This window comes from Bipolaris oryzae (genome assembly GCF_000523455.1).
Source record: "Bipolaris oryzae ATCC 44560 unplaced genomic scaffold scaffold_7, whole genome shotgun sequence".
NCBI lineage: Eukaryota > Fungi > Ascomycota > Dothideomycetes > Pleosporales > Pleosporaceae > Bipolaris > Bipolaris oryzae.
This window is the reverse complement of record NW_006911283.1, coordinates 112,540-130,008: the sequence shown is the minus strand read 5'-3', so window position 1 is coordinate 130,008 and position 17,469 is coordinate 112,540. Positions and strand designations below refer to the sequence as shown.

The 17,469-nt window shown below is 51.1% G+C and overlaps 8 protein-coding genes across 8 annotated transcripts; 4 read left to right on the top strand and 4 right to left on the bottom strand.

Annotated features, from left to right (window-relative positions):
* Positions 1-28: 28 nt before the first annotated feature.
* On the top strand, positions 29-1,141 carry COCMIDRAFT_82648 (uncharacterized protein; the record flags this gene model as incomplete). Its single annotated transcript, XM_007685125.1, has 1 exon — positions 29-1,141. One exon carries the CDS (start codon positions 29-31, stop codon positions 1,139-1,141), a length of 1,113 nt encoding a protein of 370 aa, XP_007683315.1.
* Positions 1,142-2,120: 979 nt separating this feature from the next.
* COCMIDRAFT_82636 (uncharacterized protein) lies at positions 2,121-4,198 on the bottom strand (the record flags this gene model as incomplete). The annotated part of the gene is made up of 6 exons (XM_007685124.1): positions 2,121-2,330; positions 2,455-2,698; positions 2,758-3,432; positions 3,494-3,748; positions 3,878-3,942; positions 4,085-4,198. 6 exons carry the CDS (start codon positions 4,196-4,198, stop codon positions 2,121-2,123), a joined length of 1,563 nt encoding a protein of 520 aa, XP_007683314.1.
* Positions 4,199-6,885: 2,687 nt separating this feature from the next.
* COCMIDRAFT_32502 (uncharacterized protein) lies at positions 6,886-8,124 on the bottom strand (the record flags this gene model as incomplete). Its single annotated transcript, XM_007685098.1, has 3 exons — positions 6,886-7,076; positions 7,131-8,027; positions 8,079-8,124. 3 exons carry the CDS (start codon positions 8,122-8,124, stop codon positions 6,886-6,888), a joined length of 1,134 nt encoding a protein of 377 aa, XP_007683288.1.
* A 751-nt stretch (positions 8,125-8,875) lies between these two features.
* COCMIDRAFT_22274 (uncharacterized protein) lies at positions 8,876-11,015 on the top strand (the record flags this gene model as incomplete). The annotated part of the gene is made up of 4 exons (XM_007685075.1): positions 8,876-9,084; positions 9,214-10,421; positions 10,516-10,835; positions 10,986-11,015. The coding sequence occupies 4 exons, from the start codon at positions 8,876-8,878 to the stop codon at positions 11,013-11,015; spliced, it is 1,767 nt and encodes a 588-aa protein (XP_007683265.1).
* Positions 11,016-11,294: 279 nt separating this feature from the next.
* COCMIDRAFT_32500 (uncharacterized protein) lies at positions 11,295-11,819 on the bottom strand (the record flags this gene model as incomplete). Its single annotated transcript, XM_007685097.1, has 4 exons — positions 11,295-11,299; positions 11,346-11,479; positions 11,584-11,632; positions 11,699-11,819. The coding sequence occupies 4 exons, from the start codon at positions 11,817-11,819 to the stop codon at positions 11,295-11,297; spliced, it is 309 nt and encodes a 102-aa protein (XP_007683287.1).
* A 313-nt stretch (positions 11,820-12,132) lies between these two features.
* Positions 12,133-13,037, top strand: COCMIDRAFT_82618 (uncharacterized protein; the record flags this gene model as incomplete). The annotated part of the gene is made up of 2 exons (XM_007685123.1): positions 12,133-12,814; positions 12,889-13,037. 2 exons carry the CDS (start codon positions 12,133-12,135, stop codon positions 13,035-13,037), a joined length of 831 nt encoding a protein of 276 aa, XP_007683313.1.
* A 503-nt stretch (positions 13,038-13,540) lies between these two features.
* COCMIDRAFT_32498 (uncharacterized protein) lies at positions 13,541-15,637 on the bottom strand (the record flags this gene model as incomplete). The annotated part of the gene is made up of 5 exons (XM_007685096.1): positions 13,541-14,301; positions 14,350-14,998; positions 15,056-15,292; positions 15,351-15,521; positions 15,575-15,637. The coding sequence occupies 5 exons, from the start codon at positions 15,635-15,637 to the stop codon at positions 13,541-13,543; spliced, it is 1,881 nt and encodes a 626-aa protein (XP_007683286.1).
* A 403-nt stretch (positions 15,638-16,040) lies between these two features.
* COCMIDRAFT_32497 (uncharacterized protein) lies at positions 16,041-17,252 on the top strand (the record flags this gene model as incomplete). The annotated part of the gene is made up of 3 exons (XM_007685095.1): positions 16,041-16,607; positions 16,672-16,903; positions 16,957-17,252. 3 exons carry the CDS (start codon positions 16,041-16,043, stop codon positions 17,250-17,252), a joined length of 1,095 nt encoding a protein of 364 aa, XP_007683285.1.
* Positions 17,253-17,469: the final 217 nt, after the last annotated feature.

Sequence of the window (17,469 nt, the reverse complement as noted above, 5' to 3'; positions counted from 1 at the left end):
GTGCTGGCTTATACACACGACAGCCACCATGTCGTCTTCTTCGCAGGTCACCGAGTCGTGGATCGCATCCTTTTGCGGGCTGCTGGGTCACGAATACTTTGCAGAGGTCTCGGAAGACTTCATCGAGGATGACTTTAATCTGACGGGCCTCCAATCACAAGTGCCCATGTATAAGGAGGCACTGGAGATGATCCTAGATGTCGAGCCTGAGGACGACGAGGATGAGGACGAAGAGGAGGAGGAAGAAGACGAAGAAGACGAGGTACTGGGCGACGAGAGGCCTCCAGGTTACCGGCGCGCAGGCGACCGAAGGCATCTCCGAATAGCATCTGACCTCAGCGTCATAGAAAGCTCTGCGGAGCTGCTCTACGGACTCATACATCAACGCTACATCACGTCGCGACCGGGCATACAACAGATGGCCGAGAAGTACGAGCTTCAACACTTTGGCACATGCCCACGCGTAAACTGCAACTCCTGCAAGGTACTGCCTGTCGGCCTCAATGACAGCCCTGGCCACGAAACGGTCAAGCTATACTGCCCCTCCTGCTTGGACGTATACACCCCACCCAACTCGCGCTTCCAGACTGTCGATGGCGCCTTCTTCGGCACCACCTTCCCTTCACTTTTCTTTATGACTTTTACCGACCTCGACATTGGAGGCGGGCTTCGCAACAACACGTCCAATACTATTGACGCCCTACAGCAATTGCAATCGCAAAGCGCAGACGGCAAGTCACGAAACACGACGCCTTCGAACGTCACTTCGATAAACGGCGTCGCGCCGCACAACCTCGCACCCGGTCTTGGCACGGGCAGCATATACGAGCCACGAATCTACGGCTTCCGAGTCAGTGAGCGCGCACGCTCAGGACCTAGGATGAAGTGGTTACGGATGCGACCTGCAGATGTGACAGAGCTCGATGAGACGAGGAGGTACTGGGAGGAACATGACGAAGATGCCGACAGGCCGGACGACGACGATCTCAACATGGTTGACGTAGCAGAGGGAGGCAAGGGCACACCGGCAGACCGAAGAAAGAAGGCCATTCGAACACGAAGACGGCCGACGAATGGCTCAAATGCTGCTGCTGGAGGCAGTCCCATGGATACAAATGGAGTTGCAGCGGCGGCGGGTTAGAGCCTTCTTTTTGTCAAGCGAGAAGCGCCTTTTTTTCTGTGCACCGCCCAAACTTTTTGGTCTTCTATGAGGTGGGCAAAACTCTGAATGGGGAGGGTCACCATGATTTTGTGTCTAATTAAAACAAGCGACAACCCTGCTTGAGCAGACAAGGGCAGGGAAAGACCTCCTCAAGGCCCTTTTCGATTGTGCTGTGGGTGTGAATGGGACGGGATGCGATAATCATGTCGGTTATGGAGTTGGGGCTTAGCCCCAGGTTAAAGGGAAATCCTCATTTTATTTTGTTTCTTCTTTTTTTTCGCTTCCCTCTCCCTTTATTTTTACTTTTGCGGTTATGATGATATGAAGGGGGGGGGGATGCATGTGTGCGCGTAAACGAAGAACAAAGTTTTTTTGCGTCACTGGTGCCTTTTGTTTTTGATGACTGGATTCTGGGGATTGAAGGCATGAGGGTGGGGATGGAAGGACAAGGCGAAAGACAGACAATGAATCACTGGCATTATTATTATTATTATTATTGTTGTTGTTGTTGTTGTTACTTTCCTGTAGAAAGTGTTGTGAGCGTGAGATGGAGTGTTTCTTAATGGAACCCCTCAAGCCAAACTGATCAATGCACGTATGTATGTACGTACGTCCTTCAGTAAGTGTAAGGTCGACATCTTTATTCACCAAGTTCCTCAGCTTAAAACACTTACCATTCCAATCTTGTCACGCAAACCTATAAGAAGCAGGAAGCGCAGAAGAAAGAAGGAAAAAAAAGGAACATTACATGCTTCATTCAACTTTGCTACTACCATATTCATATCATAGGATACACACGGGGCATATACATGTAAGAGAGAAAGAGAGAAAAACTAAAACAAAAAAAACGTGAAAAGTGGTATATAACGAGCCATAAAATTTCTACAAGGGGGAATGAAGTCAAGACTAGAGAGACAGAGACAGAGTGTGTGTGAGAGAGAGGGAAAAAGGGGGAAACTCAATGCCCATGAGCCCACTCTGCAAGCTGCTGATTTGACGAATCAACGGATCCCTGGTTCTTCTCGTGGTGATGACTGGACATGGGCATTCCGGCGCCACGGCCCTCAAGGCCTTGCATCGAGACGCCTTCGTCCATGATGTCGTCGCGGTCGTCGTCGTCGTCATCGTCTGGGACTTTGATTTCGCGGGTGAGTTCGACGTAGTCGTACTGTGTGGGGTTATCTTGTTAGCGAAAAAGGTCATACTCATATACAAAAAAAACACATGTGTGTTTCTTGTTTGAAAGCGAGTGGGAAAAAAGGGGGGAGGGGGAGGGGGAGGGGGTGACGTACAGCGAATTCTCCGATTTCAACGTCGTCGATACCAGCGGCTTCTTCTTCTTCGGTTGCGCGCAGACGCAGTGCGGGGATGTAGCGGCCGAGGAAATCCAGGATGCCGAGGATGAGGCAGGTGCCGGCGAAGGAGTAGGCGCCGCCGGCGAAGGAGTCGGCGAGTTGGTAGCCAAGTTGGATCCAGTGCTGGTTTAGCCAGCCGCCTTTGATGACGGTGTAGCCGTCGAGGTGGGCGATGTAGTCTCTGTCAAGATTGTTAGAAATACGGAATGGGAAGATGGATAGGGAAGACGAAGGACTTACGTAGCGAAAAAGGCAGTCAGGATGTTTCCAATGAAGCCACCGACGCCGTGTACGGCGAAGATATCCAAAGCATCGTCACAGCGCAAGAAGTACTTGAGCTTGGTGGCGTAATTGCAAGCGATACCGCCGCAGACACCAAACACGACAGCCGCCCAGGCAGGCACGTATCCAGAACCAGGAGTAATGCAGACGAGTCCTGCAATGACGCCAGAGCAGAAGCCAACAGTGGACCATTTGCGCTCGAGACGGTAGTCAACCAGACACCAAGTAATGCCCCCAACACACGCCGCCAAATTTGTGCACACAGCCGCCATGATAGCCCGCAGATTAGCGGACAAGGCCGAACCCGCATTGAACCCGAACCAGCCCACCCACAGGAACACCGTGCCAATAACAATATGCGTGACGTTGTGGGGGCGATAGTTGAGCTCCTGGGTCCCGTGTCCGCTGCGCTTGCCGAGCATGTACGAGTAGCCGAGAGCAGCGCATCCAGATGCGATATGCACGGGGGTTCCGCCGGCGAAGTCGAGGCCGCCGAGGTTGAAGACCCAGCCCGAGGGATTCCAGGTCCAGCAGGCAATGGGGTCGTAGATGACAGTTGTCCAGATGAACATGTAGATGATGCAGGGGAGCATGCGGCCGCGTTCTGCGACGGCGCCTACTGCGAGGGCGACACTAAAAGACACACAACTTTAGTCTAGGATTCTTTTGCGGGGGAGGAGGAGAAAGAACGTACGTGATGGCAGCAAACATGCCTTGGTACACGGCAAAGAGTAAATCGGGGATACGCGGGCTACCGACTGAAGGAGCGCCGAGGACATTCATGAGACCAAAGTTGTCCAGTGTGCCGATGTAGCGACCGGCTTTGTGCGAGAAGGCAAGTGAGTAGCCCCAGAAGAACCATTGGAAGGAGACGACGGCTGTCGCCATGATGGAGAGCCATAGCAGTGATAAAGCGGATTTTCGGCGTGCAAGGCCGGAATAGAAGAAGCTGTTTTTTTTGTTAACGTCTATGTTACTCTTTATATATATATATATATATATATATATGTTCGTTGGATAGGAGCGTCAGATTTGATGAGGGAAGGGAAAAAAAGAGGAGATTGGGAAAAATACTAACCCTACACCCGGAATCATAAGCAGCACAAGTGCAGTCGAAGTAATCATCCATGCGATATCGCCGGGCTACAATAATTGACACTTTGAATTAGCCCCGCGTTCTTCTCCCCGCAACCAGAAACTCCAAACTTTCGGGAACCAACCTCCCAATTTCTGAGGGTTTCTTTCTTCTCTTTATTGGGGGGGTTCCGAATAGAAGAGAACTCACATTGTAGAAGACATTGAGGTTGTATAATCGTGAATCGCCGCCGGTAGGGATACTGGCGTTGGCGAACGTCTCAAGAGGAACCGTGGGGTCCAATCCCGACGTGACTGGATCCATGATTTTGTCGTTTTGTAACCACAACACAGATAACACAACCACACTCTTTCTAAGTTTTCCTAACCGCTATTGATTGCAAGCTCTTTCTTTCCCTCCAGATTCAAGTCTTTTCCGCGTCCAAACGGGCCGGGGTCCGGAATTTATTCGCCAAAAAAAAACGGTTCTTCAAGGCTACTATTTTTAAAAAATTCCAATATGTATCTTTTTCTAATGGAAGTTCAAAAAAAAAGAAGAAGATGGCTGATCGGATAGGGAATTCGGGATGTGGAAAAGGGCTTTCCGAGGGTAAACAAAAAGGGAAAAGAAAGATGGAGGTGAGGTGGAGCGGGCTTTGGGTTTGGTGGATAATCGCTACACCCTCCAGGTTCGTATTTCTTGGCGATCGGGCCTCGATGGGGTTTTTAAGCCCCGAGAAAGCAAAAAAACCGCGATCGCTGAAACGCGCGAATGGAAATGCAGGTGAGAAAAGAAGAAGAAGCCGGGACGCAAATTGAGATTGGAGGGTAGGAAGGAGAAGGTTTCGGAGGGTGGGAACGGCGGTATGTATGGGTAAGACTGGCGGCCAAGGTTCTGTAGTTTGGAATGTATACTACAATAAGAATGTACGCGCATGCGAGGCCAAGGGGTTTACGTGCGAAAGGCCGTTTTTTTTTCTTGGTGGGCTTATATGGATGGAGTAGGTATATGTAGCAGGAATGATATTATGGATCAAAGCTCTCTCGTCTAGGACCGCCCGTTTCCGGATGCAAGTTGCAGGTCAATCAGAGGGACGCTTTAGCGGGTGGTCCTGGGATCTGGTTGGCCTTGATAGCTAGTGTGCGGGATGGGGGGGGGATGGGATGATGGGGGACACACAGACACTTGGTGCGATACCCCATTGCTTGTCAGCCAATATCGGCCACGGGGGGGCGGCTCGTAAAGCAAAAGCAAAAACAGCTCGACTGCACTGCCAAACCAAACCAAACCAAACCTGCAGGGTGCCGCCCACACTGGCACTCGGCCGATCCCACGGACCCTTTTTGGCTTGAACCATACGTGCGGGATGTCACAGAGTCGGTTTTTTGACAGCTTCTGGGCCGACGCGGTGAGAATGACGGCTTTGGTGGCGGCAACCAGTGGTTCGAGTGGCGTGAGTTTTGTTTTGATGTCTTGCTCTTCTTCATCTTGTTCCCATTTGGACGTACTTTGGCTCGCGAATCCTTCCGTCTCACTCACCTTGGGCCAGTCGAGTGTAGGTATGAGACCGAGTGTGCGGGTCGACACAGGCCATGTGCATGCAGCAGGCCAGCCTCTCTGCTATCAGCATAATGATGCAAAGCCATTGCTCAGAGCTTGGGAGAGCAGCTGGAGCAAGGGTAGTGATAACGTGAGTAGGGCTGATAGGCCAGGCGGGCTACTCAGCCTGTCGAGGCCACCCCTGTTGTGCGTATCCGGGCGCGAGGCGTGCTACACTACGATGGGGCACACGCCCGCCTTAGCCTGGATACGGCGGCGATCAGAGATACCCACCATGCAGCACATCGTTCCCTGCGCAACTACTCCACGCGACACCCATCCTCGTTTGTCCATGCTGCATGTTTGCATAAAAGGAGACTGCGCTTTTCATGGCTGCGCATCCTCCGCCTCACAATTTCCGGAACACGGAGCGCTCTGTAGAGAGAGAGAGACTGTGTGTGTGTGTGTGTCCAAGTAGTTACGCGAACACCCATGTCCTTATCTCTCAGACATCTCGCATCTGCATCGCCACACAGCAGCACTGCGCGACGCACTATGCGCATTCACTCGAGCATCATGCAGCAGCCTCTTGGGCTCATCTCACACATGTTTCTGCTGTCCGCATCCATCAGTAGCGCTGCCGGCTTGCGAATCATACCATGCTGCTGGGTGCTCTGCTCGCCTCGTCTTCCCCAATCATCCCACTCTGCATAAGCCCTCTTTTCCTTTTTCTTGCGCCTTCCGTTCGCCTATCCCTGACATCCGCCTGTCACTGGCTACTCGACATGTTCAACTATCACGTCGTATATTTAAACACCTAACCGGCGTACGTAGGTGGCTATTGTCAGATAGGCTATCTAGGCCAGAGGCTGAGGCCATGGACGTGTCGAAACGAGGCCGTTACGGATAGACACTTCGAGCAACTTGCGTGGCCCCTCATATCATGAGCCTTGATGAGCATCGTCTCAACCCTTCTTCACGAGCTACTCCTTAATGTACACAGGCTAGCCAATCGTGTCCGCTCGTCTAGCTGCAGACAGAGCAATCCATGGCCATGTCTTTGGCAACCAACCACAAATCAAAACAACCACAGAGGTTGCTGGACCCGCACCTAATGCCTTATTACTCATGTTACGTGCATGTCTGCCGAGCATGCAGTCCTTAGCTTCAAATGAGCACCTCAACCAAGACCATCGGTTCTCATGCGTCAAATCAAGTCCAGCGTAAACCCCCTCCGCCTTATCCATAGGCTTATTTTCTGATCTTTTTACCAAAGCCTACCTGGTGGCCCAATCTGCCCGACAGCCAAGCATCCCACTTTCCCCATGAACAGGCCAATTCGCATATTTCAGCGGAACTGGCCCGCCCCACGGCCCGGAAATTGTCGTAGCTGCACGCACAGGCCCAGCGAGGCAATGTCGAACCAGACCACGACATGTGATAGCAGACATTCCAGCAACAAGGTTCGCACTTCAGGGATGCGCAGGCGTCCCTGATCCTACCGGAGTGTTCGTGCCTGGCGTCGCAGAGTCGATCCCCGCCTTCTTCTTCTTTTTCTTCTTCCGTGGGATCAGGGCTGGCGGGTTGGTCATCGCGCTCCGTAGCGACAGATAAGAACCACACGTCAGGCAGAGATTACCCGGGAGATCCGGACTGCAGAAAACTATACGATGTTAGGGCATCTGTGGGCGGGGTAGACAAAGAAAGTTCATCTTACTGCTTAAGCACACACTGCAAACAAAGCCAATATCAACGACTTTGCGGTGACAGAAGCATGCAGCACGGAAATCAACACCGCCGGCGCTGGGGACTACTAAGCTAGCTCTTGCCGTTACATCAGGCAAGAAAGCCATCATCAGATACTGAAGCAAGCCCTCTGGACGCTCTGGCTTCATGTACACTCCGCCAGTTGCATCACTAGCCTGCTGTAGCAAAACTGTGTCGCCAGCTAGCTTCAGAATATCTATGGGTATCCGCTTCCTCTGTGCAGCAAAGATGGAGTTCATGACGGGTATGTATTGGTTGGCCAGATCGCCAGACACGGATACGATGAGAATGCGAGACGTGAGAGACACGCGGTCAACATGGGTATTCTCCGAGTCGGCCAGCGCTGCAAGAGAGGCGCTCTCAGCTGAGGCAGCGGTAGGAGCATGTAAGATAGTCTGCTTGTTGATGTGCGTAAGCGCCATGGAGAGGGCGCCGCCAATGAGTGTCGTGGGCGTTGCTTCCAGATGACTTTCTTTGGTCTCGTTCAGCAGCTTGACAAAGTTCTGCAATATGGTGCTCTCCACCACAGCAAACGGCCGGTACTTGTTCGCACTCTCAGCCGCATGTTGGCCTTTGTCATCCCCAGTCCCATTCATTTCCACATCGCCATTTGCAGTGCCATTGCGTGGTTGTGTCTGCGGTGCTACAGGCGACGGATAGAGAAACGTGGTCTTGTGCGAGTGCGATGCTATTACGGCTACCTCGTTCGTATTTCCGGATGCCAAGTGCGCGTTGATGAAGACGAGAATGTTGGCTAGAGCAGTCGAAAGCGAAAGTGTCGAGGACAAGTGTGCCCAGGCATGTGGATTTGTGTCGAGCACAATGGCTAGTAGCGAAGGCGGAGGGGCTGGAGGGATGTTAGTGGTAAGTTCGCTGGTCCTTGTTCAAATCGCCTTGCCTTCTTCCGTCTTTATATGACGGTCTGAGCCATCGATGGTGTTCATGGCGTTGATGTGGGTCCTGACCAGAGGCGCAAAGGACCAGATTTTCCGTTCAAGGCCTGCTCATGATATTCTCGGGAGCGTCGAGCTCGTTCCACTCGAGCTTTGTGGTGAGCGTGTAGGTTGAGGCTCTAACCAAACTATGAGGTCAGGTTCGCGAGCGGCCAAGGCTCGCGCAGCCCGTGCCACACCCGCGTAGCCACGTGACGTTCCTGCACCGCCATTGTCTAAGGGCCTGGTGGGGAATGGCATAAATTACGAGTTTACAGCATCCTTGCGTGCGAAGAGATATCTGAGATTCATTATTGGCTTTCGCTTTACACAATGTTATCTCATGATGTTGATAGAGTGGGCAGCATTGCCCTGACATAGCTGGGTCAGGGTGCAATGATAGTGTCAGTAACCTCAATCGATAGCCTTGCCATTAGTGATTGATTCCATTCCTGGATACTGAATTACCTGTTTATTGTCCATATACATTATGGATCATGGTACGCAAAGAGAGCCGAGCTGAAGAACCGCCACCATTACAAGGCTCATCGCTGCATATAAGCATCTAATACCTAGCTGTCATTCGACCATCAGAACTAAATACGTAAACACAAACCGTGCCTTCCATTCTCAGAAGTGCTCTTAGGTTTCTATCAGAGAGATTTTGTTACTCCTTTATCCATTTTTTTGTTCCTGTACACTGCTTCACCTCCTCTCCACCCTCCACGCTGCATTTTGATCTTCTCCCCACAAAGACGCTAACATGATCACAGAGTCAATAAAAAGGGTAAACGGCTATGACAAAAATGCATACACATACTACCCCGTCATAATCGTCGGCGCTGGAGCGTCTGGCATCGCTGCAGCATGTCAGTTGAAAGCCCAACTTGGGTTCGATCAGTTCCGTGTCTTTGACCGCCAGACTGGAATTGGAGGAACTTGGTGGATCAATCGATATCCTGGCGTTGCTTGGTATGTCTCCATGCATTTGTTTGTGCTGAGCAAGGAACACCATAAGCACCTCGTACTTCTTCTATTTGCTGCATTTTATCACATATGACTACACACCAAAACATATGCTCTAGTGCTGACACTACACAGTGACATACCCGCACTCTTCTACTCCTTCTCCTTTGCCCAAAACCCTAACTGGAGTGCCTTTCATCCACCTGGCAAGGAAATCGCCCAGTACTATCACGATGTATGCGAGAAATACCAAGTCGTCGACAAGTTCGAGCTCAACACCGACATCCAGAGCTGCGAATGGCTAGAAAACGAAGCCTTTTGGGAAGTCACCTTACGCCGTCTGGTCGTAGGCATGGGCGACCTCTCTTCCAAGGACCGCATGAAGATTGTTCAAGAAAAGGGCGAGCAGGCAGTATATTCCGAAACCCAAGTCATAAAAGCAAAAGTGGTGCTGAGTTGTGTTGGCGGCCTAGTCGAGCCCAAAGACTTTCCCGAGAACATCAAGGGCATCGAAAACTTCAAGGGAAAAGTCTTTCATTCCGCACGATGGGACGACACAGCCGATCTTACAAATAAAAACGTGGTGGTGATAGGATCAGGATGCAGCAGCGCACAAATCGTGCCTTCACTACCTCACCCCCCTTACAACGCCAAATCAGTAACCCAAATCATGCGATCCCCGCCTTGGGTCGTCGACGCCGTCCCACCTCCTGGCGGCAATGAATGGTGGAGAGCAAACGCGCCCTGGCTAATGCGCAACATACCCGGCCTCAAACAAATCGCCCGCTTCAGCATCTTTTTCCACACCGAAAAAGCCTTCTTCCAGATCTTCCCCAATAACCCTTTCTCATTGGTCATGCGTAAGAAATACGAGGAGTGGCTCCTCAACCACATGCGGAAGACCGCGCCTAAGAAATACTGGGACATACTGACGCCAGACTATGGTGTGGGATGTAAACGCCGTATCTATGATCACTACTGGCTGAAGAGTCTGAATGATCCTAAGATCGAACTTACGACACAACCTCTGACTAGAATCACGGAGACGGGTGTCGTTGTCGGACCAGGTGCATCGTACCCGGCGAATGCAAAGAAAGAAGACTACCCTGAGCGTGAGATCCCTGCCGACATCATCGTCCATGCCAACGGTTTCGACACAACACGATGGCTGCATCCACTCAAAGTCATTGGCAAAGAGGGAAGAGATATCGTCGAGGTTATGGAGGAGCGGGGAGGCGCACAGGCGTACCAGGGCACCGCTATGGACGGATTCCCGAATTTCATGATGATATTCGGACCCAACACTGTAACTGGACATTCCAGTGTACTCATGGCGAGTGAAAGTAAGTCGGGTTACTCACAACCTTATAAAACCTCATTTCCCTCGAGACTATCAAGCTAAACAACCATTGTCTTTTTCTTTACTAATACTCTTAGACATGATCAACTACTCCATCAACTTCATCCGACTAATCCTCACCCACGACGCCCGCACTTTCGACGTCAAGCCCGAGGCCGAAAAGGCGTACACAGTCGAGATGCAGCGCGCGATCGACAATACCGTTTGGAAAAGCGGGTGCTCGAGCTGGTATTTTACCGACAATGGTTGGAACTCGACTGTGTACCCTTACTCGCAAATCGTCTTTTGGTATCGCTGCCTGTTTGTCAAGTGGAGTGATTGGAATATTGAGTATACACGTGAAGGGTTGGTTAGGATGAGGATGACGAGGATGCTGAGGATGCTGGCGCTGCTGCTTGTGAGTTATGGAATATGGAAGATGAGACTGTATGAGTTGGGGTTCAGGGAATGGAAGTATCTTGGCCGAATTGTGGCGCAGGGTTCCATGCAGAGTGCTATGCAACTTGGTGAGAGGATATGGAGTTCGATCTGGCTGTGAAATACATAGGTAGTCGTGATTGTTTACTTCACTACGTAATACCTCAGCATTAAGATTCAGCAAGGGAGTGTAGAGAATGTGGCAACACAAAGTATTCTAGTTTGATTGATCGATCAGCGTTCGTCAGAGTTGACATTGAAGTCTTCTGTTGGCGAGGCGCTATGCCTGGCTAGACTTCGACTGCTCGCTAGGCATCCCTCATCGTACTACTCGACTGACATAGTCTTCAAGTGTGGTAGTATATGCTCGAGCGCATATATTCTTACAGCACGGTGCTTGTGTAATGGGTGTAATGACAGTATACGGTAGTCCAATGTTTCAAACTAGAATCGTTAGTACAAGTTCCCGTTCTCATGTACATGGTCGTACCATCGAGGTAATCAGCAGCAATCAGCAATTCCAAGCACAGCTCAGGCGGTATATCCATATCCGAGACGTCTTTGCTCTCTGCATGCTTCTGGTTGTAATACAGGTACTCACAGACCTTCTCGAGTACAACACCACTGACTGACAGTTAGTTCAGGCTCATCATGTACCTTTCGCTCTCAGTGGCGTGAGGCCATCAAGGCAGCACTGGCGGGGCGTAGCGACAGATATCTAGACGTACTTGATGGTCGGTAGATCGACGCGATTCTGTGCGTTTTCTCGGAAGCCAGCTGGAGGAGATCATTAGTCGCTGCAGGGCCCACTGTGGTACATGATCCTGAGGTTGCGAGGCGTACACATGGGGTCCAGCGCCTTCTTGATTGTTCCTGCTATGCATGCTGCAGAACGCAACAGCTTGAATTCATAGCCATCGTTGGAGACCAACGTGACGTACTCGGTGGGCTTTTCGTCTGCCATGGTTGCAGGCAATGGGCGGAAAAGGTATTCGTCGTGGGGGTGAGAGGCAAGGGTAGGGATTGCGGGGAAAGCTGGCGAGTCGCGCAGTCACGTTTTCTCGCGTAGCATGGACGTTGTACACTGACATCATCTCATCTTTTTCAATTCCATCAAAGCCCGTCCATCTACCTTACATTGGCCAGGCCTTGGCAATTGGCCTCATATCTGCAGTCGAGCAGAAGGGAAAATAGGAAAACAGTAGAGACTGAGAAAACAATCACTTGCTATTTTCCACCTTCTCACAATCGACTTTGGAGAAATGAAAAACTTTACCATGACCATGAGACCGCGGCACATACTCGTCACAGGCGGGAGTCGCGGCATCGGTCTCTCCATCGCCCAGCTATTTGCAAAAAACGCATATAGATGCACCCTCATATCACGCTCAGAGGAAAATCTCCAAACCGCCATCTCATCATTACACCCTCTAACAACACCCCATGCCCAATCAACCTCACCAGACGCAAACTCCGCCCAATACCAACATAGATACATAGCAGCCAACATATCCGACGGCCCATCCTTCTGGTCCGCCCACACCTTCGGCGCCCACCTCCCCAAACCACCCCGGGACGCACCTCCCACCCACCCCTCGCACATCGACGTAGTCGTAAACTCCGCCGGCATAACCCAAGCCAAGCTCTTCGTCATGCTCAACGAAACCACCATCGATCAACTCATCACCACCAACCTAACCGCCATAATGCACGGCACCAAGTTCTTGCTTCGCAATGGCTATATGCGCAGCCCCAAGTCTGAAACTTCGGGACCCAGCCCGACCATCATCAATGTGGCGTCGCTGCTGGGTCTGCAGGGCGGATACGGTGCAGTTGCTTATGCGTCGTCGAAAGCGGGTGTGCTGGGTTTTACGCGCGCGCTGGCGACTGAGTATGCGAGTCATAAGGTGCGGGTTAATGCTATTGTGCCGGGTTATGTCGACACGGATATGACAAAAGGTATGTGGTGATCTTTTTGCATCTTAGGGCTGGTTGGTAAGTGAGCTGGAAACTGACATGTGGTAATGATATAGATCTCAACTCTACCGAAATCCAACAGCGGATTCCGCTGGGTCGGTTTGGGACGCCGGAGGAAATTGCGCATGCGGCGCTGTTTCTTGCGGAAAATCAGTATGCGCATAATTGTGTGATTAATCTGGATGGGGGGTTATCTGCCGTCTGATTCTAGGTCATCTGGGATCAAGGTGGGGTGTCTAATATCTTGCATTATTGTATGATATGTTTGCCATTGTGACCACGTAGGTACGGTCGTTATTTTTTACTTCCCCCACTTATGAGGTTGATCTGCTCGCTCGCTCGCCGCCGAACAAGTCTTGAAAAGAAGAAGAAAGAAGCAAAAAGGTATATTCGTGTCCATGCTGCCTTTGAAAACGCCTTTTTCTCAAAGACTGACTAGATGGCAGACTTGCTATAGTACAGAGTAGGAAATCTATGTGTGCTTCGCAGGCGTTGAGACTGCCGCACAAATCAATTGGAGATTCGAGGGCGGTGCTGCCCTTGACCAGCAAGCAAAACATGCTGGTAATGCATGTGATACCGTATGGAAACCGGAAAAGGTTAGACAAGGCCAAGGTTCTAGCAATGGGGATTAGGGTCCTGGGGCAATCCTAGAAGATGACGCGCCAACTTGTAAGAGTTGACCAAGCGTTTTAGCGGATAGCTTATTCAATCATCTTCAATGACAATGGCACCGTTGATGTGATCCTCTTGAATGACAATATGATCACCATCCTGCTTCAGAGGCTCTTCCATGACTTTGCCCTTCTTGCGTATGAGCTCGTCATTCAGACCGGCCTCGGTGGCTGTTCGCTTCGTAGCACCATTCGCACCCTCATCCGTAGCGTCATTGCTGGCTGGAACGGTGCCGTTGATAGCAGCATGCCCATTCGTCTCTGAAGCGGGTGCCTTGGGCTTTGTCGCAATCTTGACTTCATCGGGTAGCCTCAGAGGCTTTGCGTTCTCGGTGAAATCTTGATGAGTGATGGAAAAGACCACATCAACCTTGGTGTTCTCTTCTGCATCGTCGGAGACGGTGATGAAAGTGTCGTTCTTGAGTCCCAGCTCCTCAAATGTCTTTTCAAGATGAATGTCCTCGTCCACGTCGTAAAGTATATCCGCATCGCGCTTGATGCTAAAATCTCCAGTGTATCCAAGATTCTCCTTCAGAATATAGTCGACTAAGTCGCTCAACTTTGCACGCTTTGTATCAACAGCGAGCGTAGCATAGCATACACTGCATGTTGCGCAGTAGGGGTTAGGTGGCCGGAGTGGCTCGCTGGAGATGACACGCTCTGTACCGCGGGTAAGAAATACCATTTTTGCCTTGTCAAGCTGCTCGCGGAAGACCTTGTAGGCTTGGAGAACGCAGAGGCTGGCAGTCATGGCGTTGGTGGTTGCGATCGCGGGGATGATGTTACCGGCCATTTCTACAGTCTGTTAGCAAAGTTTCTCAATGTCCGTGTCAGAGTCCCTACGTTTGATATCAAACTTGGACCGCATTTCGATGCCAAAGATGTGTGACCGGAGGTTGGCGCTTGCGACAACAAAGTCGAGAGTGTCTACGTCGTCCTTGTCGAAGCTGAGAATGGGCATCGAGTTTCCAATCTCATTGTTTGCGCGCGTTTCCTCCAGCCGGTTGCTCAGTCGCTTTATACTATCAATGAAGACGGCAAAATTCTCGGCAACGGTCCAAACAATTTGGTCCTGTTGCGCGATGAATTCACCTACCTCCGCCGACTCTTGTACAAGCTTTTCATAATCCAGAACTGTGGGTGCTTTCCTAGTCTTCCACATGTCTTCCATGCTCCGCAACCTCTCAATGTCCTCGTTGAATACCTTATCAAAGATTAGCCGGGGAAAATCTTGGGAGCCCATGGAGTCGCGTATGCGCTTCAACGCTTGTGCCTCCTTGCGCAGGTTTGCGACCTCATCCGCATTATCGGCATCCTCGCTGTGATCCAGCTCGGGGGCTTCGTCTTCGGACGTGCCGAAAATCTCAGCGAACAAGTACGATTTTGCCCAGACGATGCAGTGGATAGGTTGTGACGGGGTACTTCGGATTGTACAGACGGGGAAGGACTTGGGCGCATCTTTGGGCGTGCAGTCGTAGCATTCAGTTTCACCCTATTGAAAATAGTCAGCATGTGTAGTCTCAAGAAGCTTGAGTTTCTGGCTGCGCACCCGCTTGATGACCTGGACCTGGCCGTTGAAGCCCGTGGTGCCACTCTCGATCAATGGCACGGCAGCTGCCAGACACATTTTATTGACATGGCGGCGCGCATCCACATTGTCGAGCGCGTTGAAGACGAGACGGAAGGTCTTAAACCACGCGACGTTGAATTGGGTATCCTTGATATTGTCGTGGTATGCGATGATGTCAACGTTGGGGTTGAACTTGGCAGCCGACTCTTTCGCAACCTGTCGGGGTATCAGCACATGCCCAAGCACGTGTGTGTGGATGCAGTGGTTGCCCTACCAATGCCTTTGACTTCTTGATGTGCTCAGTGCGGAACAGGAATTGGCGGTTAAGGTTGCTGAGGTCGATGGTGTCGAGGTCGACGATGTGGATCTCGCCAAAGCCGGTGAGGACCAGGTTCTTGAGGAGCTCGCAGCCGATGCCCCCAGCTCCGACCATCAAGACGCGCGACTTGGACTTGGTCAGCCACGAATGAGGATTCTATTGCGCAGGCAGATAGGTACCTCTTTGATGCGCTGGTGGAGCGCGCCGCCCAGGCTCTGGCGAGCAAACTTGTCGCGAGCCATTGCAGGTTCGGTCGTGTACAGGAGCAGAAGTTGGGTTGTGTTACAGGCGAGGTTGCGACATGCGAAGCACAGGGCTGCGACGCCGATTCCCAGGTGAAGGTGAAGGTCAGAGACACTAGAGACGACAGGCGAGAGACGAGAGACGAGAGACGAGAGACGAGAGACGTCAGTGCTGCCCCATACTTAGCGCCGCTCCACCGGGTTCGCGCCGCCATCTTCTCAGCCTCTGAATCTTGGCACTTAAACGAACGCCCTATGAGTGGAGCATACCACTCGAGACCAAGGGACGCACATTCATCGCTATTCACCTGAATTGTCGGCTTGGCTCTTGTCTTGATCTCTCTCTCTCCCTCTTCACTGCCTTTACCGATACTAGAGCTAGTGGCTTCTTCCTGCCCCCATCATGTCCGACGATGAAGTCGACCTAGAGCTGCTAGACCTTATGCGGAAGCATTGGGGTGGCGGTGTCAAAGAAGACGGTCCCCCGGAAACAAGAGTGCTCGAAAATTCTCAATTCATCTACGACAATAGCCTTGATGTTGCCCTGGACATGCGGTCGACAAAAATCGCGGCTCGGCTTGTGCTCGATGAAATGGAAAAGCGCGAGTATTCAACAAAATCATGGTCCGAGCACGAACTGCATCCAAAATCAAAGGATGAGAATACTGTCAACTTTATCTTCACAATGGACCTGCTGAACTTCAGTTTCTGGAGCGAAAAGGATGATGAAGATCGGTTTGCTGTAGTCTACAAGGGAAAGAGGTGGACTGGCTATTGGAGCTTAGTAGCAATACTCCAAAGAGCCCTAGAGCAAGAAATCCCCATTACTAGTCCGGATTTCTGGCTTGACCAAGAGGCATGTTCAGAAGAAGTGCTGCGCACCGTCTTTAGTTCTGGCACGGATGAGGAGATCCCTATGTTTGAGCAAAGGGTACGGTGTCTGCGAGAGGCTGGACAGATTTTAGAGGAGGTGGGTTCGTTTGTGAAAAAAAAAGACCCCAAATTGTGAAGTCAGTTTTTGACTGACGGAACAGGACTTTGACGGTAGTGTGGTCACCCTCATTGAGGATGCAAATCATTCAGCAGCCGGCCTGGTGAATTTACTCGCAGAAAAGTTCAACTGTTTCCGAGATGAGGGCACTTTTGAAAATAAAAAGGTGCGCTTCTTGAAGCGGGCCCAGATCTTCGTAGCAGACTTATGGGCGGCTTTTGAAGGCGAGGGCTATGGTGAGTTTAACGATATCGATAAGATCACCATGTTCGCAGGTACGTATGCAGTTCATCCGCACCATCGATGCCCAAGATTCACGCTTTTCCAGACTACCGCATACCGCAGATGCTGCATTCATTAGGCATTATATGGTACTGCCCGCCTCTCGAGAACAAAATTCGCCGTCTTGAAATCATCGATTCCGGGCATACTTGGGAAATGCAAATACGCGGGTGCAGCATCTGGGCCGTGGAGCTTCTCCGCCGTGAGATCAAGAAACTCAAACCAGATACGGAAGTTAATGCGATTCTCATTGACTTCTTCCTATACGATTTGGCCAAGGAAAAAGAGAAGGAAGGGGTAGACGTAATCCCGCACCACCGGACAAGAAGTATATGGTATTGAGAAGCGATTGAGTCTAGTAGCAATTGCCGATGAAACGATGCCCAGAGTATTCCCCACTGACTTACACTCTTGCAAAAGAGCGATTGGTTGCAAGTTTCTCATCACATCATGAGCAAGGTCCTGACTCGTGATATATGCACTGCCCTTTCAAGGCCCCCCACCATTTAAACTTTATAAGTAAGCTCGCTCGTACCGTCATCAAGCCGCAAATTACCGT